Genomic DNA, 14,493 nt, shown 5'->3' on the forward strand with positions numbered 1-14,493 from the left:
TCACTTATGCTCTATGTACTTAAGTATTTAATAAGTAGTACTGGCTGCCTGTTATTGGTAACTAAAATTTATTGAGTTAGCTAATATGAATGACATTTATTGAATGCCCACTATGTAGGAGGCACTGCTTTAAGTCTTTGTCTGTGTTAATTCACTTAATCCTGTGTCAAAGGAAGAGGCCACTGCTCAATATCTGAAACAGTATTTGAAGTTGAATTTATTGTTTGTTCAACAAGGAAATCCGTACATCTCTTTGAGCAAAGCAAAAGCTGAGCTTATACAGAGATTTGGAAGACATGGGGTTAAGGAGCTGGTTGGAAACTCAGAAGTCAGAGAGTTTAGAGGTTAACTGCCTTTCGCATTTGGAAGTGTGGTTCCTACGGTGAGGCTTGATGGGCTGACTCTCAGAAGTCAAATGCCTATAAGAAAGGGAAGGAGAGAGCATAGAAAGAAAGTGGCTGCAGCAAAAAGGATAGAGAGGAGAGGAACAGGAGAGTCTTTATTTACAGTTTCCTTTCACAGTCCAGAGACCACAACTCAGCTTTGCCTGTTGACCCGGTTCCCTGGTTCTTCTGGTCCCTACTGTGTCTCCCTCGGCCATGAATTGAATGAATTGTATGCTACATCTAGCCCATCCCCAGCCAAAGGTGTCTCCTCCTCAGTTAGGTCAGCTAACCTGCAATGGCATCTCAGGAAAGGGGGACATTATCACTGGTTGGTTGAAGGACCAGGGAGGGCTTCTTTTATTTAGTAACCAACAAATTTTTTATCACATTCCTATAAACTGCTAGGCATTTTCTGGGTGCTACAGAAACAAAAATGAAACCAACAGAGACAAGCTTACACTCTTAGAGAGCCAAACCTCCACTGGAGAAAGAGACGCTCAGACAAATAAATGAATACGTATATATTATGTGTCACATGGTGGTCACTGGTTTTGAGTCAAATAAAGCAGAGAAAGAAGGTGGGGGTGAGAAGGGGTTACAGTTTGAAAGAAGGTCGTCAAGGAAGGCCTCTTTGAGAAGCTCATGTTTAAGAAAGAGTGAAGAATAGAGAAGAGGCCAAAGTGGATGGAACTTGGTGAGCCTGGAGGACAGTAATAAGAGATATTTGAAGTCTAATAGATGATGGGGACAGGGGATCATTTATGGCCTTAGAGCTCATTATGACTTTGACTTTTTGTTTGATGAGATAAAGAACCATTGGATGGTTTAAGTCATCCTGTGAACCGACTTATCTCTTCAGAGGAACATGGGAGCTATGATGTTGAGCATGGTCCATACAGCCTGCAGGACAAGGGTGGGAGCTGGTTGTGTTTGCTTGGTGGGGAGGTTCGTTGGGAGGCTACTGCACTAATCCAAGCATTTAATGGTAGTTTGGACTAAGGCGGTAGGGGAGTGGGTCATGCAAAACAGTCAGATTCTGGACCCATCCTTCATGGAAGATTCTTCCCATTGAAAAACTTCATTCTTAACCACCATATACTCCAATAGTTAGATTGGAAGTCCTGGGTATGCATCTCAGAAGGTCACAGTTTGGCCTACTATACAATCTTCAGAGGATATTTTCCAACCTGGAAAAAGGCAGGGGGTGGAAGAGGCACATTATCACATCTGGCAATAGAAATACAATGTATCTATCAAGACAAGAGGCATCACCTATACCTAATTCTTCACAGTTTTTTTCTATTGCATTTTCTCATAGATAATTGCATGAAATATGGGGATTTCTTAAATTGATTGCTGTGGAGACAAAGATGACTTAAATTTCAATTTCACTGCTTTTCTGGCTGCAAGTGGGTGTTTGACATTTTTTAGTGTGTCTGTATGTGTGTGTGTGTGTGAGAGGGAGAGATTGATTCTGAGAAAGCTATACAGTGGCTGCTATTCCCTGAACAATAAAAACCTGAAATTCTACTAATGAGGTTAAGAAACCTAACTTTTTCTGTGCACCTAATAATAGCACTGCCTACTGACATAATCAGGGTTCCCTGAATAATCGCCCTCTTTTTCCAGTTTATTTTTAGGATTAAAATTTGGGGGAGGAAAGTGCCTTTAGGCGTACAGCTTTTCCATCTAAAACCTCAATTCCAAGTCTTCACCATTTGGCCGTAAACCATGTTGAATGCATCCTTTCAAGTGAAAGATAAGTAAAAGTGAAGGACGGAACTAAAATTCATCACTGGAGCTCTGGATGGTTCAGCCTTCAGGGTGAGGATAAAAGATTGATCCTTCGCAGCAGACCCCGTCTTGCCCAAATTGAGGAATCAGCCGGCGCCATATTTATCTGCCTCCATGGACACCAGTATTTGAGTTCACCAGTAATAGGAGTGAAGGGTTTATTAAGCCACAGAATTTTACCAAAACATATTCCTTTGAGGAAAAGACAGACTTAGGGCATAATAAATGTTAATACTGCTAGAGGCTCAGTAAGCATAAGAATATTTGAAATACCTATGGACCATCAGCATATTTAACGCAGATTTACCGAAAATAAGTAAGGCACTGTCCTGGGTGTGGTGCTGAAAGTTTTTAAAAGCTGTTTCTGTAAATTTCCACAACTCAATGGACATGTATATACCTTACAGGGAGGAAAGAAAGACACTGATTCCAGAAAGAATCCAAGAATTGTGAATCCAAGCTTGTGGCAGGTATTGGTGGAATATTTGGATTCAGTTGCCAGAATTATTTTTGGGGAGGGCTATTTTGGGTAGGCAGTAACCTTTCTTCTCAGATATAGATTTCCATGTTGACTTTTAACATTTAGTCACTGACTGGCAATTCTACAGTCCCGAAGACGTTCCATTCCATCCTTCTGCCTGTGCCCAGACTGCAAGTTTGAAAAGTTGAGGGCATCAAACGTGGATTAACACCAACCATCACGTGACTCCCTTTCTTTTATTCTTCATTCATAAGAGAGTGGCTGAGTACATGGATGGAGGGGCTCTCAGGGACAAAGGGCTGTCTTTGATATAAAGGGTCATTTAAACATGGGCTTAAAATGTAAACTTAAGAGAGGTGATACGTCAATAGTTTTTTCTTCTTTAGGAATGACTTATTCCTATAAAGGGGATAGATGGCAGTGCTTAACAAATTACAAAAGAGCACGTGTGCACAAAATAGACATGGGCTCGTGTCTACAACGATCTTTCTGTGCATGTGTTTGAAAGGTGTTCACAAGAGTCAGTAAAATGGGTTGAATTTACATTTCTTGAGCTCCTTCACACTCCCTGATGCCAAACAAGATACTGCAGGAATGGAAAATAGAACTTTCTTTCCTTACCTCTATGATGCATCGGAAACCATCAACAACTGTCCGCTTCGATGCCCCAAAAGAAGATATGTCATTTGAGGCTGGGATAGTGGTCCATGTTTCCCCTTGTGCTTTGTTGTTATCTAATGAGATTATGTCTCAAACATGACTTGCTTGTGTGCTTCCAGGAGATACGCATCAACAAGAGATGATTCCCAGCAAGAAGAGCGCTGTTCTTGTGGATGGGGTTGTACTCAATGGTCCCACGACAGATGCAAGAGCAGGAGAAAAGTTTGTTCAAGAGGCCTGCAGGCTAATCATGGAAGAGGTGGTTTTGAAGGCTACAGATGTCAGCGAGAAGGTAAAAATAAAAGATATCTATTAGAAATCCCTGGAATGGGAAAGATAGGTTCTTTCCAAATCTGAGGGTTAGATGTAAGGGAAATAGGAAGCTCATGCTATCTTTGTTTCAAGAGGATCCCAGCTACCCAAGTGGGATCCCACCTAGTATCTGCTTTCCTGGAGGCGTTGGCTGTTAACTTTGCCAGCCATCATTTGTTGGGAGACTGGCTGAGACCCCAGGCTTTGAGGGCATGAAACACAGGGATGAAGCCTCCTGCCCTATAGCAATATAGATGATGAATAACCAGACGACCTCGACGTTACATGCTCTGAAACATACTCTGCTCTCCATTTTCTTGGGCACCTTCTTTTTGTTACTAGGAAAAAACAAGCAGAATATGGAAAAGAGTATGAAAAGATTTTAAATTTATCTGAGGCTCCTTCCCAGGAGTTGGTCTGTGCTTAGACTGGAAATCTTGGATTGTTAAGTCTGACTTCTGATTGGCACCAATTGCTGGTTCTAGGTCTCAAATTCAGGCTTAAGTTCAGATTCAAACTGATATTGCAATTATTGCTAATGACTTCTACTCTTAAGAGTACTTGCTATGTGCCAGGTGATGTGCTCAGGACTACTCCGTATCAATCTGTGTATTTAATTCTTACAAAAACACCAAGAAGCAGGGGCTATATGTTAACCCTATTTTAAGGACGAGGAAAGAAGTGAGGCACAAGGAGGTCAAGCACTTTGCCCAAGATCACATGTTAGTATCAGAGCTGGCACTCAAATCTAGGCAGTCTGGCTTCAGTCTGGGTCTTTAACTTCTCTGTATGTCTCTTATTCTTTATCACATTGATTATCTTTCGTATTGAAACGGAATTATCAACAAACAGAGGTAGAGGAAGGATTTTTATCCTAATTCTGTTAGTCGAAAATAAATGTCATTTAAAAAACAGATTTTGAATGTGAAGTGGTATTTATTCTGAATTTTTGATCACATATATTTGGGAAAATTGATAGGAAAATAGATCGAAGTGTCCTGTGAACTTAGAATAGCTATATTCAAGGCAAAATCACTGATGGTGTTTTTTGATTACATATTTATGATTGCCTATTTTCTGGTCTTATCTGTACTTGGGAAATATTTTGGACCCGCTTTACTTTGGAGCACACTGCTTTTCTGGTAAGCTTTTTTTCTTTTTTAATTGGCCTTTTTTCAGTCATTAAATATTAACTGAGTGTTAGCTACGGGTAAGCCATTATATTTGGCCCTGGGGGATATAAAGACAAATAAGATAAAGGCTCAGCTTTGAACAGAATTTACAGTCTAATTGGAAGGATAGGTTTTCATTGGAAAAGAGAACAGGGGGTCCCAGTTAAGAATATGATAAATGTGTGTAATGGGGGCAGACTTTGGGGATTTCATAGAGGAGTGGGTGCTCTGAGCTCTGATATGGGATGTGAAGGTCAAGTAAGATTTTGATGGGCAGGGAGAAGTCGACCCATGTGTGTTGAGGAAAGCAGGAAGGTAAAGAATGGAAAGAGCATTGCAAAAGGGAACTTTCTGCCTAGAAAGAAGGGCTCAGACAGGTGACTAATGGGAGATAAGAGAAGAAGGGGGGCCTAAGATCCTAAGTCATCAACGAAGGAACCCCATGCAGATGGCAATATAGTAGCCCTGCAGGCTAGCCACCTGAATTTGGGTTAAACACTATGTTGCGGTTGGGGGAAGGAGGTGGAGTTTTCATGCTACTAACTTAGTCTAGCTTTGTCAGAGATCCAACAGGGCGCCATTAAAAGGTGACCTTCAGATACATCCTCACACTCTATGAGACGATTACTTCTAGTACCTTCTCTTGTAGATATTCCTTCTCAGCCACTTTTTGAAAAAAGAGTTATAATTTACATCTGGGAAAATTTGCTCCTTTTTTGGTGTGAAGTTATAGGAGTTCGCTAAGCCATGTAAATACACCACAATCAAGATACAGAGCAGTTCCATCACCCCAAAATTTCCCTGTGCCCCTCCAGAGTCAAGCCCTGCCCCTTACCTTAATCCTTGACAGCCGCTGATTCGTCTTCTGTGCCTATTTTTTGCCTTTTCCAGAGTGTCAGACAGGTGGAGTCCTATCACAAGAGGGCTTTTGAGTTTTGCAATTTTCCCTCCTCAAAATGCATTTGAAATTTCATCATGTTGTTGTGTAGATAAGGATACTTCATTTTACTGCATTTCACTTTCTTGCACTTAGCAAATAGTATGTTTTTTACAATTCGGAGGTTTGTGGCATCCTTGCACCCAGCAAGTCTATCGGTGCCATTTTTCCAACAGCATTTGCTCACGTTGTGTCTCTGTGTCATCTTTCTGATAATTCTCATGATATTTCAAACTTTTTCATTATTTTGTACTTGTTATATATTATAACATATTAGAAAACATATATGTTATAACATCATATTATGAAATACAACAAATTTTTTATACTTTGTTATAATCAGGGATCTCTGATGTTACTAGTATAATTGCTTTGAGGGGCCACAAAGGGCAACCATAGAAGACAGTGAACTTACTGATAATGTTGTGTGTGTTCTGACTTTTCTACCCACTGGCAGTTCTCCTGTCTCTCTCCCTCTCCTTGAGTCTCCCTATTCTGAGACACAACAAGATTGATGAAATAAGGCCAGTGAATAACCCGGCAATGGCCCCTAGGTGTTCCTCTGCAAGATGGAAGAGTTGCGCATCTCTCCATTTAAATCAAAAGCAGGAATGATGCAGCTTAGTGAGGAAGGCACTTGGAAAGCCAAGATCGGCTCAAAACTATGCGTTTTGCCCCAAACAGTTAGCCCCATTGTGCCTACAAAAGAAAAAGTTCTCGAAGGAAATTAAAAGTGCTACTCCAGTGAACACGTGAATGATAGGAAAGTAAAACAACCTTACTGTTGATCTGGAGAAAGGTTTGGTGGTCTGGATAGAAGGTCAAACCAGCCACAACATTCCCTTAAGCCAAAGCCTCCTCCAGAGCAAAGTCCTCATTCTCCTCCAGACTAGGAAGCCTGAGAGAGGTGAGGAAGCTGCAGAAGAAAGTTTGAAGCTAGCAGAGGGGGGTTCACGAGGTTTAAGGGAAGAAACCATCCCTGTAACGTGCAAGCTCAGAGTGAAGCAGCAAGGGCCGATGCAGAAGCTGCAGAAAGTGACTCAGAAGACCTACACTAGACATCGGTGTTCCAGGGTGGATGACACAACCTTCTGTTGGAAGAAGGTGCCATCTAGAACTTTCAAAGCTAGAGAGGGGAGGCCCATGCCTGGCTTCAAAACTCCGACAGTCCGACTCTCTTGTTAGGGGCTAATGCAGCTGCTGACTTGAAGCCGAAGCCAGTGCTCATTGACTCTTCTGAAAACTCAGGGCCTTTTAGATGAGCTCAGTCTAGTCTGCCTGTGCTCTGCAAATGGAACAACAAAGCCTGGGTGACGGTACATCTGTTTGTGACACGGTTTGCTGAACATTTCAAGCCCATAGTTGAGAACTCCTACTCAGGAAAAAGATTCCGTTCAAAATATTACTGCTTATTGACAATGCACGTTGTCACCCAAGAGCTCTGTAGAGAGGTACAGAATTAATGATTCCATGGTTGCTAACGTAACATCCATTCTGTAGCCCGTGGATCAAGGAATAATTTCAACTCTCAGGTCTTATCGTTTAAGAAATACATTTTGTAAGTTTACAGCTGCCATAGATAGTTATTCTTCTGAAGGTCTGGGCAAGGTAAATTGAAAACATTCTGGAAAGGATTCGCCATTCCAGATGCCATAAATAGCATTTGTGATACATGAGAAGTCAAAATATGAACATCGAGAGGAGTTTGGAAGAAGTTGATTCCAGCTGTCATGGATGACTTTGAGGGTTCAAGACCTTGGTGGAGGAAGTCACTGCAGGTGTGGTGGAAACGAGAGAACTAGACTTAGAAGTGGAGCCTGAAGATGGGATTGCATTGCTGCATCTCATGCTCAAACTTGAAAGGATGAGGAGCTGCTTCTGATGGATGAGCCAAGAAAGTGGTTTCTTGAGATGGAAACTACTCCTGATAGAGATGCCATGAAAACTGTTGAAATGACAACAAAGATTTAGGATAGTACACCAACTTAGTTGACAAAGAGGCAGCAGGTTTTGAGAAGACCGACTTCGATTTTGAAAGAAGTCCTACTGTAGGTGAAATGCTATGATAGCATTTCAGCATCACATGCTACAGAGAAATTGTTCATGAAAGGAAGAGTCAATAAATGCAGCAAACTGTATTTATTTTAAGAAATTGCCGCAGCCACCCCAACCTACAGCAGCCATCCGTCCGCAGCCATCAACATGGAGGCAAGACCCTCCACCAGCAACAAGATTACAACTCACTGAGAGCTCAGATGATGGTTTGCATTTTTTAGCAATAAAATAGTGTTGGTTCATAATCCCCTCAGGAGTTTCCTGGGTGAAATCTGAAACTGGCTCCTGACAGAGAGCAGGGAGAGACCAAAGAAAGAAATAGGCCCCTCCAGGTTGGCAGGAAGCAGTTTTAATAAGGAAAGGGAACTTATGTAGGAGCTGTCTTGGGCAGCAGCAAGATGAGTGGATCCCCACACCTGTCCGCCAAACCTTAAAAGTTTTGATAGATAGATAGATAGATAGATAGATAGATAGATAGATAGATAGAGGCCTTAACTGGGTTTATTCAAATACACTATGCAACTGTTCTCAACACCACATCATTATGTCAAGGCTGTGTTCTTGGAGCAGCCTCTGGGAACAGGAGACACAAGTGAACCCACATTCCGAAGACTTAGGAGGGGACAAGGAGCCTCTGAGGGCCCAGGCCCAGCTTGTGGGTCATTGGGTGGCCAGCCACCTCTTCTTGAGGACCTCCCCCAGCAAGTACTTTTTAATTCAGGGATGTACATTTTTTAGGCACAATGCTATTGCACCTTTAATAGAGTAGACGGACCACTGTAAACATAACTTTTATATGCACTGGGAAACCAAAATCTTTGTTTGACCCACTTTATTTCGATATTCTCTTTATTGAGGCGGTCTGAACCAAACCTGCAGTGTCTCTGAGATACGCTTGAATCAGCAGTTGTTCCTTTGGATTGTCTCAGTCACTTTTGATTTACCTCTGCTTATTATGGTTCTCACATCAGAGTTTAATTTCATACCTCTTGTACAACTCAGTATTTCTTCCTGCTTTCCTCAACCTCCCACCTCCTAGTCTCCTGACTTCCTGGCTACTCCCCTGTCTCTCTCCTCCCCTCCACAGCTGAACTTTTTAAAGATTATCTATGCTCCCTCCCTCCTTCTCTTTCCTCACCTCCCACACCCTCGCTCCATGGCAATCTGGCCTCCACTCCCACCTCTCTAAGTCAAACGGCTCTTGCCAAGAACACCTCCTTGTTGATAAATCCCATGAGCACTTCTCAGTCTTTATCAAATTGGGCTTCTCAACAGGATTTCATAGTGATGACCATCTTCTTAAAACATTCTGTTTTCTTTGTTTTAGTAGCACTGAACTCTTCTCAGATCGTCCTTGATTCCCTGGCTTGTCCTCTAGCTCACAAGAGAGGTCCTCTCCCTTTGCCCATATCTTAAGTGGTGGTGGTGCCCAGGGGAGATCCCATGCCTTTCCTCTTAGTGGTAGAATCTCTCTGAGTGTGTCCCCCATGTTGTATTATCATGGTGGATGTCTGGAACTCTGTTCTCAGTCTTTTACAAGAGCTTCAGACCAACTGCTGCACCCCTTTTGGATGTCCTGAGAGACCTCAGACTACATATGCCCAAAACTCATTCTCCCCACCCTACGCCAAATGAGATTCTTTTCCTCATCACCACCATCAACCCATGCGTGGAAGCTACAGAATTCAGGGTTGTCCTCGGCTCATTCCTCTCCCTCATCTTTGCTGTGTAATTGATTTCTGAGTTCTGTTGTTTCTGCATTGTAAATATCTCTGGAAATATGTCATTCCAATAGCATCTACCTCACCCAGAACACCACCTTCTCTTGTCTGGTTTATTACAATCACCACTTATTTCCGATTTTACTTGGAATCTCCACGTAGCAACTAACGCTATTGGCCAAACCACAAATATGTTCATATCATTCCCCTGTCCAAAACATTTCAATGGCTGCCTTATAGCCAAGTTCAAACTCTGTAACATGCCACAGAAAATCTGTCGTGATCTGAGTCCCATTTCATTCATTCATTCATCCTTTCATTCACCACATCATTATGGAGCACCCCTTGTGTGGTAGGCACTGTGTCAGTTACTTGGGAACAGTGAGCAAACAGATGGACATCTCCAATCTCATGGAGACTGTGTGGGACAAAATAAATGAATTACATGGTATGTTGAAAGATGAGAAGTGAGATGGAAAAAGGAAGAGCTAGAAAAGTTAAGGGGCTGGTAGGGCTGGGGTAATGTGAAGCTTGTGACTTTAAATAAGGGAATCAGGCTTGCTGTCATTGAGAAAGTGACTTTTGAGCAAAGCTTTGAAAGAACTCAGGACGTTAGCCGTGAGGATATTTGGGGCAGGACTATCCAGGCAGAGGGCGCAGCCAGTGTGAAGACCCTAAGGCAGGGAGAGTGCCTGGTGTGTTTAAGGAAGAGCAAGGAGGTCAGGGTGGCGGGGCAGAGTCAGCCAGCAGGAAAGCCATGCTAGACTCAAGAGGAAATGCCACGAAGGGAAGCAGATGAGACAGGATCATTTGAAGTCATTGTGAGGACGTTGGCTTTACTTTGAAGGAAGTGAGCCACTGAGATATTTTAGCAGAAGAATAGCTGTGGCTTAGATTTAAGAAGATCGTTCTGGATTCTGGCTGCCAGGTTGATAGACTGCATGGGTCAAGGGTAAGAGTATAAGCAGAGAGACTAGTGAGGAAGCTATTTTGGCATTCCAGCTTCCCTACAACCCCTCCTTCCTCCAGCCCCATGTTCTAGCCACATCATACTAACTCCATTCTTTAGACGTGCCCTTGTATTTCATCCTTTACAACCTCTGCTCCTTCCCCCTAGAGTGCCCTCTTGCCTTCCCCCATCCCCTAATCTTTCCTTGGTTAGAAATCAGTTCCTCCAGGAAATCTTTGACCTTCCAAATGGAAGATGGGGCCGTTCCAATGACACCCGGGTCACCATCCCAGCTTTTTCACCCTTGACTAGGGCTGTACATTGAAGTCTCAGGCTGTCTCTCACTTGTCTGGAAGCTTCTTGAGGGTAGGGCTCATGATGCTAACATCCTCTCAAAACCTGGCTCCAGTGGGAGCTCAATTAACTGCCATTGCTGACTGTCCAGGTTTGTGAGTGGCGGCCCCCTGAACAACTGAAACAACTTCTTGATTTGGAGTTGAGGGACACGGGAGAGCCACACCACAGGCTGCTGGAGCTCTGCCAGGATGTCATACGCTACAGCGTCAAAACTAGTAAGACCTTTCATTTGTCCCCTTGATCTGTATCCCTAACAAGTTCTTGTATTTTCTTAAGCATGTATTTACCTCATAGTAGAGCTGAGTATGACAATGTTTATGGGATAAGAAAGCTGGATCAGAAAATAGTGGTTCTGTTATTTTTACAACAGGGCACTTAATCCATAATGCAGATATTTTGTCAAGGCCAAAGGTTAATGGATAGGAAAACTGTTGCTGTTAGTGGTCATACAGAAATATCATCTCCTCCTTGGCAATCCCCATCCTCCATTTATAATCAAGACTATATATGACGACTGCTACTTATCATTTCTTACGTTGGTTCAAACTGGCAAAGCACAGTTTGATTATAAAATTTGTAAAGGGATTTTTAATCTTGATGGACCAGAATATGCAAAAAAAAAAAAAAAAAGGTCAGGAGGGTGTCTTTACTATAAACAGGAATAGATTGGGAAGATACTGATGAAGTCTTGGCAGTTGGTAATTGCCAAATTATTTGATCAAATCTAGCAGGATCAAAAATAACCTTTAGGAAAGTGTAAAAAAAAAATGAATACATGGTAAGTTTCTGCTGTGATAGCTGGCCCTAATGCTTAACCACTATGATCTTTTGTCAGTGCAGTAGCATGGTATCGGTCTTAAGCTGACGTACTAGTCCAACTGTTAATATCCCATACGCCCAGTGAACAAGTTCCAGAAGTAAGGAAGTAGCTTTCCAAAATATGCATTTGGCAGTGTGCTGTCAAGGTAATCTAGTGCTTAAGACCATACAGGCATTATGCTTTGTGAATTCTGACACTGAACTAAATTTAGTGGAAAGAACATAATAAAATCCTGGCTAAAAATAATTGGTTTATATTCCCTTGGGAAAGTCTGGTGTATGTATCAAAAACCCAGTTAGCATTTCAAAAGCAGAGATACATATCTTATTATTATAGTGCATGTCAGAAGTGTAGAATGACATTTAATGCAGTAGATTTTTCAGTTTACTGGATATTTTCCATAATGTTACCATGGAAATCAATCATAAATTAACACGGAACTAAAAAAAAAAATCTTATTAAAATTACTTGCAGCAATGTCTGGTTTCCTTTGCCAGATTAGAGGAAGTTTTCCATATTTTATTTAAAAAACATTTTCTTGGGCTTTTTTTTAATTGAACCCTTAGTTTAAAGAGAAAAAGCCCTAGAACCAAATGCTATGCATTGTGATGAGAAGTCACTAACTAAAAAGGTTCCCAAATACTCAAATTTAGAAACAGACCTCCTGCCTCCTTGTTCTTTGTCATGCTGGGCTTCCTATGATTGAGAATGTCAAGTCAGTTAGCCTGGTGTTTGGTGTGAATATTCACACTGTGGAAAGCCAAGAACCTTTATGAGACCTTTTATAGGAGGGGGAAAAAAAATAGAAAGTTGGAACTGAAGTTGAGTCTTAAAGGCTACTGCCTTTGAAGTAAGTTGAATTAGAAAGTTTATGTAAGCCCCATGATGAGTCACATCTTACTCCCATCTACATAATGTCAGTTGCACTATGAAAAATGGCCCAATCTGAAAAATGAAAAGGCCACTCACTGCCAGTAGCCCGAAGTGAACCCTGTTGGTGAGTGAAATGCATTTAAAGATAGGGAAGTTAAGATCAATATCTTCTGAAGATAAAGGTAGCAGACTTTGATGCCTGGACAAATAGTTCCAGTAATCCAGTTCTCAAGGGTTCTGGTTTGGATCTGGGTTGTAGAAAAAAGGGAGCAGATAAACCAGAGTTCCTAAGAGACTGCTCAAGTGTTGCTTGGAAACATATTATTGTTGAATAGAGAGGGTTAGGAGGTGGCTCTTCAACATTTGTTCCCATTGCACATGATTAGATTTTGAATTCTTTTTAAAACTGAGATGTAATTTGCAGCCAGTAGAGTGGATGGATCTCAAGTGCTCAATGAATTTGCACAGAGCTGTGCGTGAGTAACCATCACTCAGATCAAGATGTTGACCTTTCCCACCACACCAGAGCCTTCCTTGAGCCCCTTCCTAGTCAATATCGCCCTCCCAAAGGTACCCAGAATTCTAACCTTGGTCTCCATTGATCAGCTTTGCCTCATATTGAATGCCATATAAGTGGATTCATTCAATATATACTCTTTTGTATCTGGCTGCATTCACTGTCTGAAAGATTAATTTATGTTACTGCTTTATGGAGAGTCTTTTTTGTTTTTATTGCCGTGTAGATGAATGCTCTGCTTAAATTTACAGACCATCCACGATTTTTCAACCAGTTGTATGCTGGACTTGATTATTACTCCTTGGTGGCCCGATTTATGACAGAAGCATTAAACCCAAGTGTGTAAGTACCATTTTACTGGACTCTTACATAGAGCATGCATTAGAGATGTTTTTTAAGTAGACAAAGTTTTATTTCATGAATTTCTATTTCATGGTTTCATTTGTACAGTGTCATCATAAATAGTGGAATGACACTTAGTATTTTAAAGAGTTATTTGATTTGATAGTGGTACTGTGAGATGGTTAATGCAGGCATGGTTATCTCCACTTAACAGATGAGAAAATTGATTAAACAACTTGTCACTCATTTCTTCATGAAAAGTCATGTCTCTGCTAAGTGCCAGAGAGATACTTTGAATAGAAGCAAACCTTAATATGGCCTTCATGAAACAAAAAGTCTAGAGAGATAGAGATGCTCCATGAAAATTCATCAAAATTATCCAAACATATTAATGTAAAATTTTAATTTGCATATGAAGAAGTACATGATAATATAAATATAAATGGGACAATTTTTCCTAGTTGGGAGCTCAGGAAAGTCTTCTCTGAGGAAGTGACAACTAAGAGCTGAAGGATGAGTAAGAGTTAACTAGGTGAAAAGAGGAGAGATGAGTTTCAAACTGAGAGAACAGCATGCACAAAGGCCCTGTGGCAGGAGGCAGAATGGTGTACCTTGTGAACTGAAAGGTCAGTGAGGGTATAGCTCAGAAAGCTATGGGGAGTATAATGGAGGATATGATTGGAGAAATGGATAGGAACCAGATATGCAAGACTCAGCGGGCCATGTTTATGACTTATTCTAAGTACAAAGGAAACTTTCATAGGTTTCTAAATCATTAGATGTCATTTGGTTATTAAAAACATCACTGGAAATATGGAGAGTGGATTGGAGGGGACTGATCAGGAGGGCATTATCTTAGGTGAGAGATGGCAGTAGCTTGAACTTAGACAGAAATGGTAGGAAGAGAGAGAGAAAACATGTGTTTAGAGGCTAAAACAGAAAGGTGTGGATAATATATTGGACCTTGGGAACGAGGACAAGAAGGAAATTTATACAACGATGCTTGGGTTTCTGGTTTTTGTAGCTGGGTTGATGGTCATGTCATTCACTGATACAAGAAGCATCAGAAGAGGGGACCAGTTTTCAGGGATATGATGAAAAAGGCAAGAGCAAGAAT

At 41.5% G+C, this 14,493-nt stretch overlaps 1 protein-coding gene across 4 annotated transcripts in view; it reads left to right on the plus strand.

Annotated features, from left to right (window-relative positions):
* GADL1 (GAD like acidic amino acid decarboxylase 1) overlaps positions 1 to 14,493 on the plus strand; it is a 162,403-nt gene that overhangs the window by 25,634 nt on the left and 122,276 nt on the right. Inside the window, exons 2-6 of one of the 4 annotated variants that reach the window (XM_087870141.1) lie at positions 2,016 to 2,210; positions 2,588 to 2,650; positions 3,441 to 3,613; positions 10,913 to 11,039; positions 13,286 to 13,376. In XM_087870141.1, coding sequence (XP_087726267.1) covers positions 3,461 to 3,613; positions 10,913 to 11,039; positions 13,286 to 13,376 — 371 coding nt within the window. In that variant the 5' untranslated portion in view covers positions 2,016 to 2,210; positions 2,588 to 2,650; positions 3,441 to 3,460. The remainder of the gene's footprint in view (positions 1 to 2,015; positions 2,211 to 2,587; positions 2,651 to 3,440; positions 3,614 to 10,912; positions 11,040 to 13,285; positions 13,377 to 14,493) is intronic. The other 3 variants (XM_087870140.1, XM_087870142.1, XM_045774472.2) reach the window with 3 other exon arrangements.

Source organism: Ursus americanus, chromosome 20 (genome assembly GCF_024610735.1).
Source record: "Ursus americanus isolate L20-20 chromosome 20, mUrsAme1.1.p, whole genome shotgun sequence".
Lineage (NCBI taxonomy): Eukaryota > Metazoa > Chordata > Mammalia > Carnivora > Ursidae > Ursus > Ursus americanus.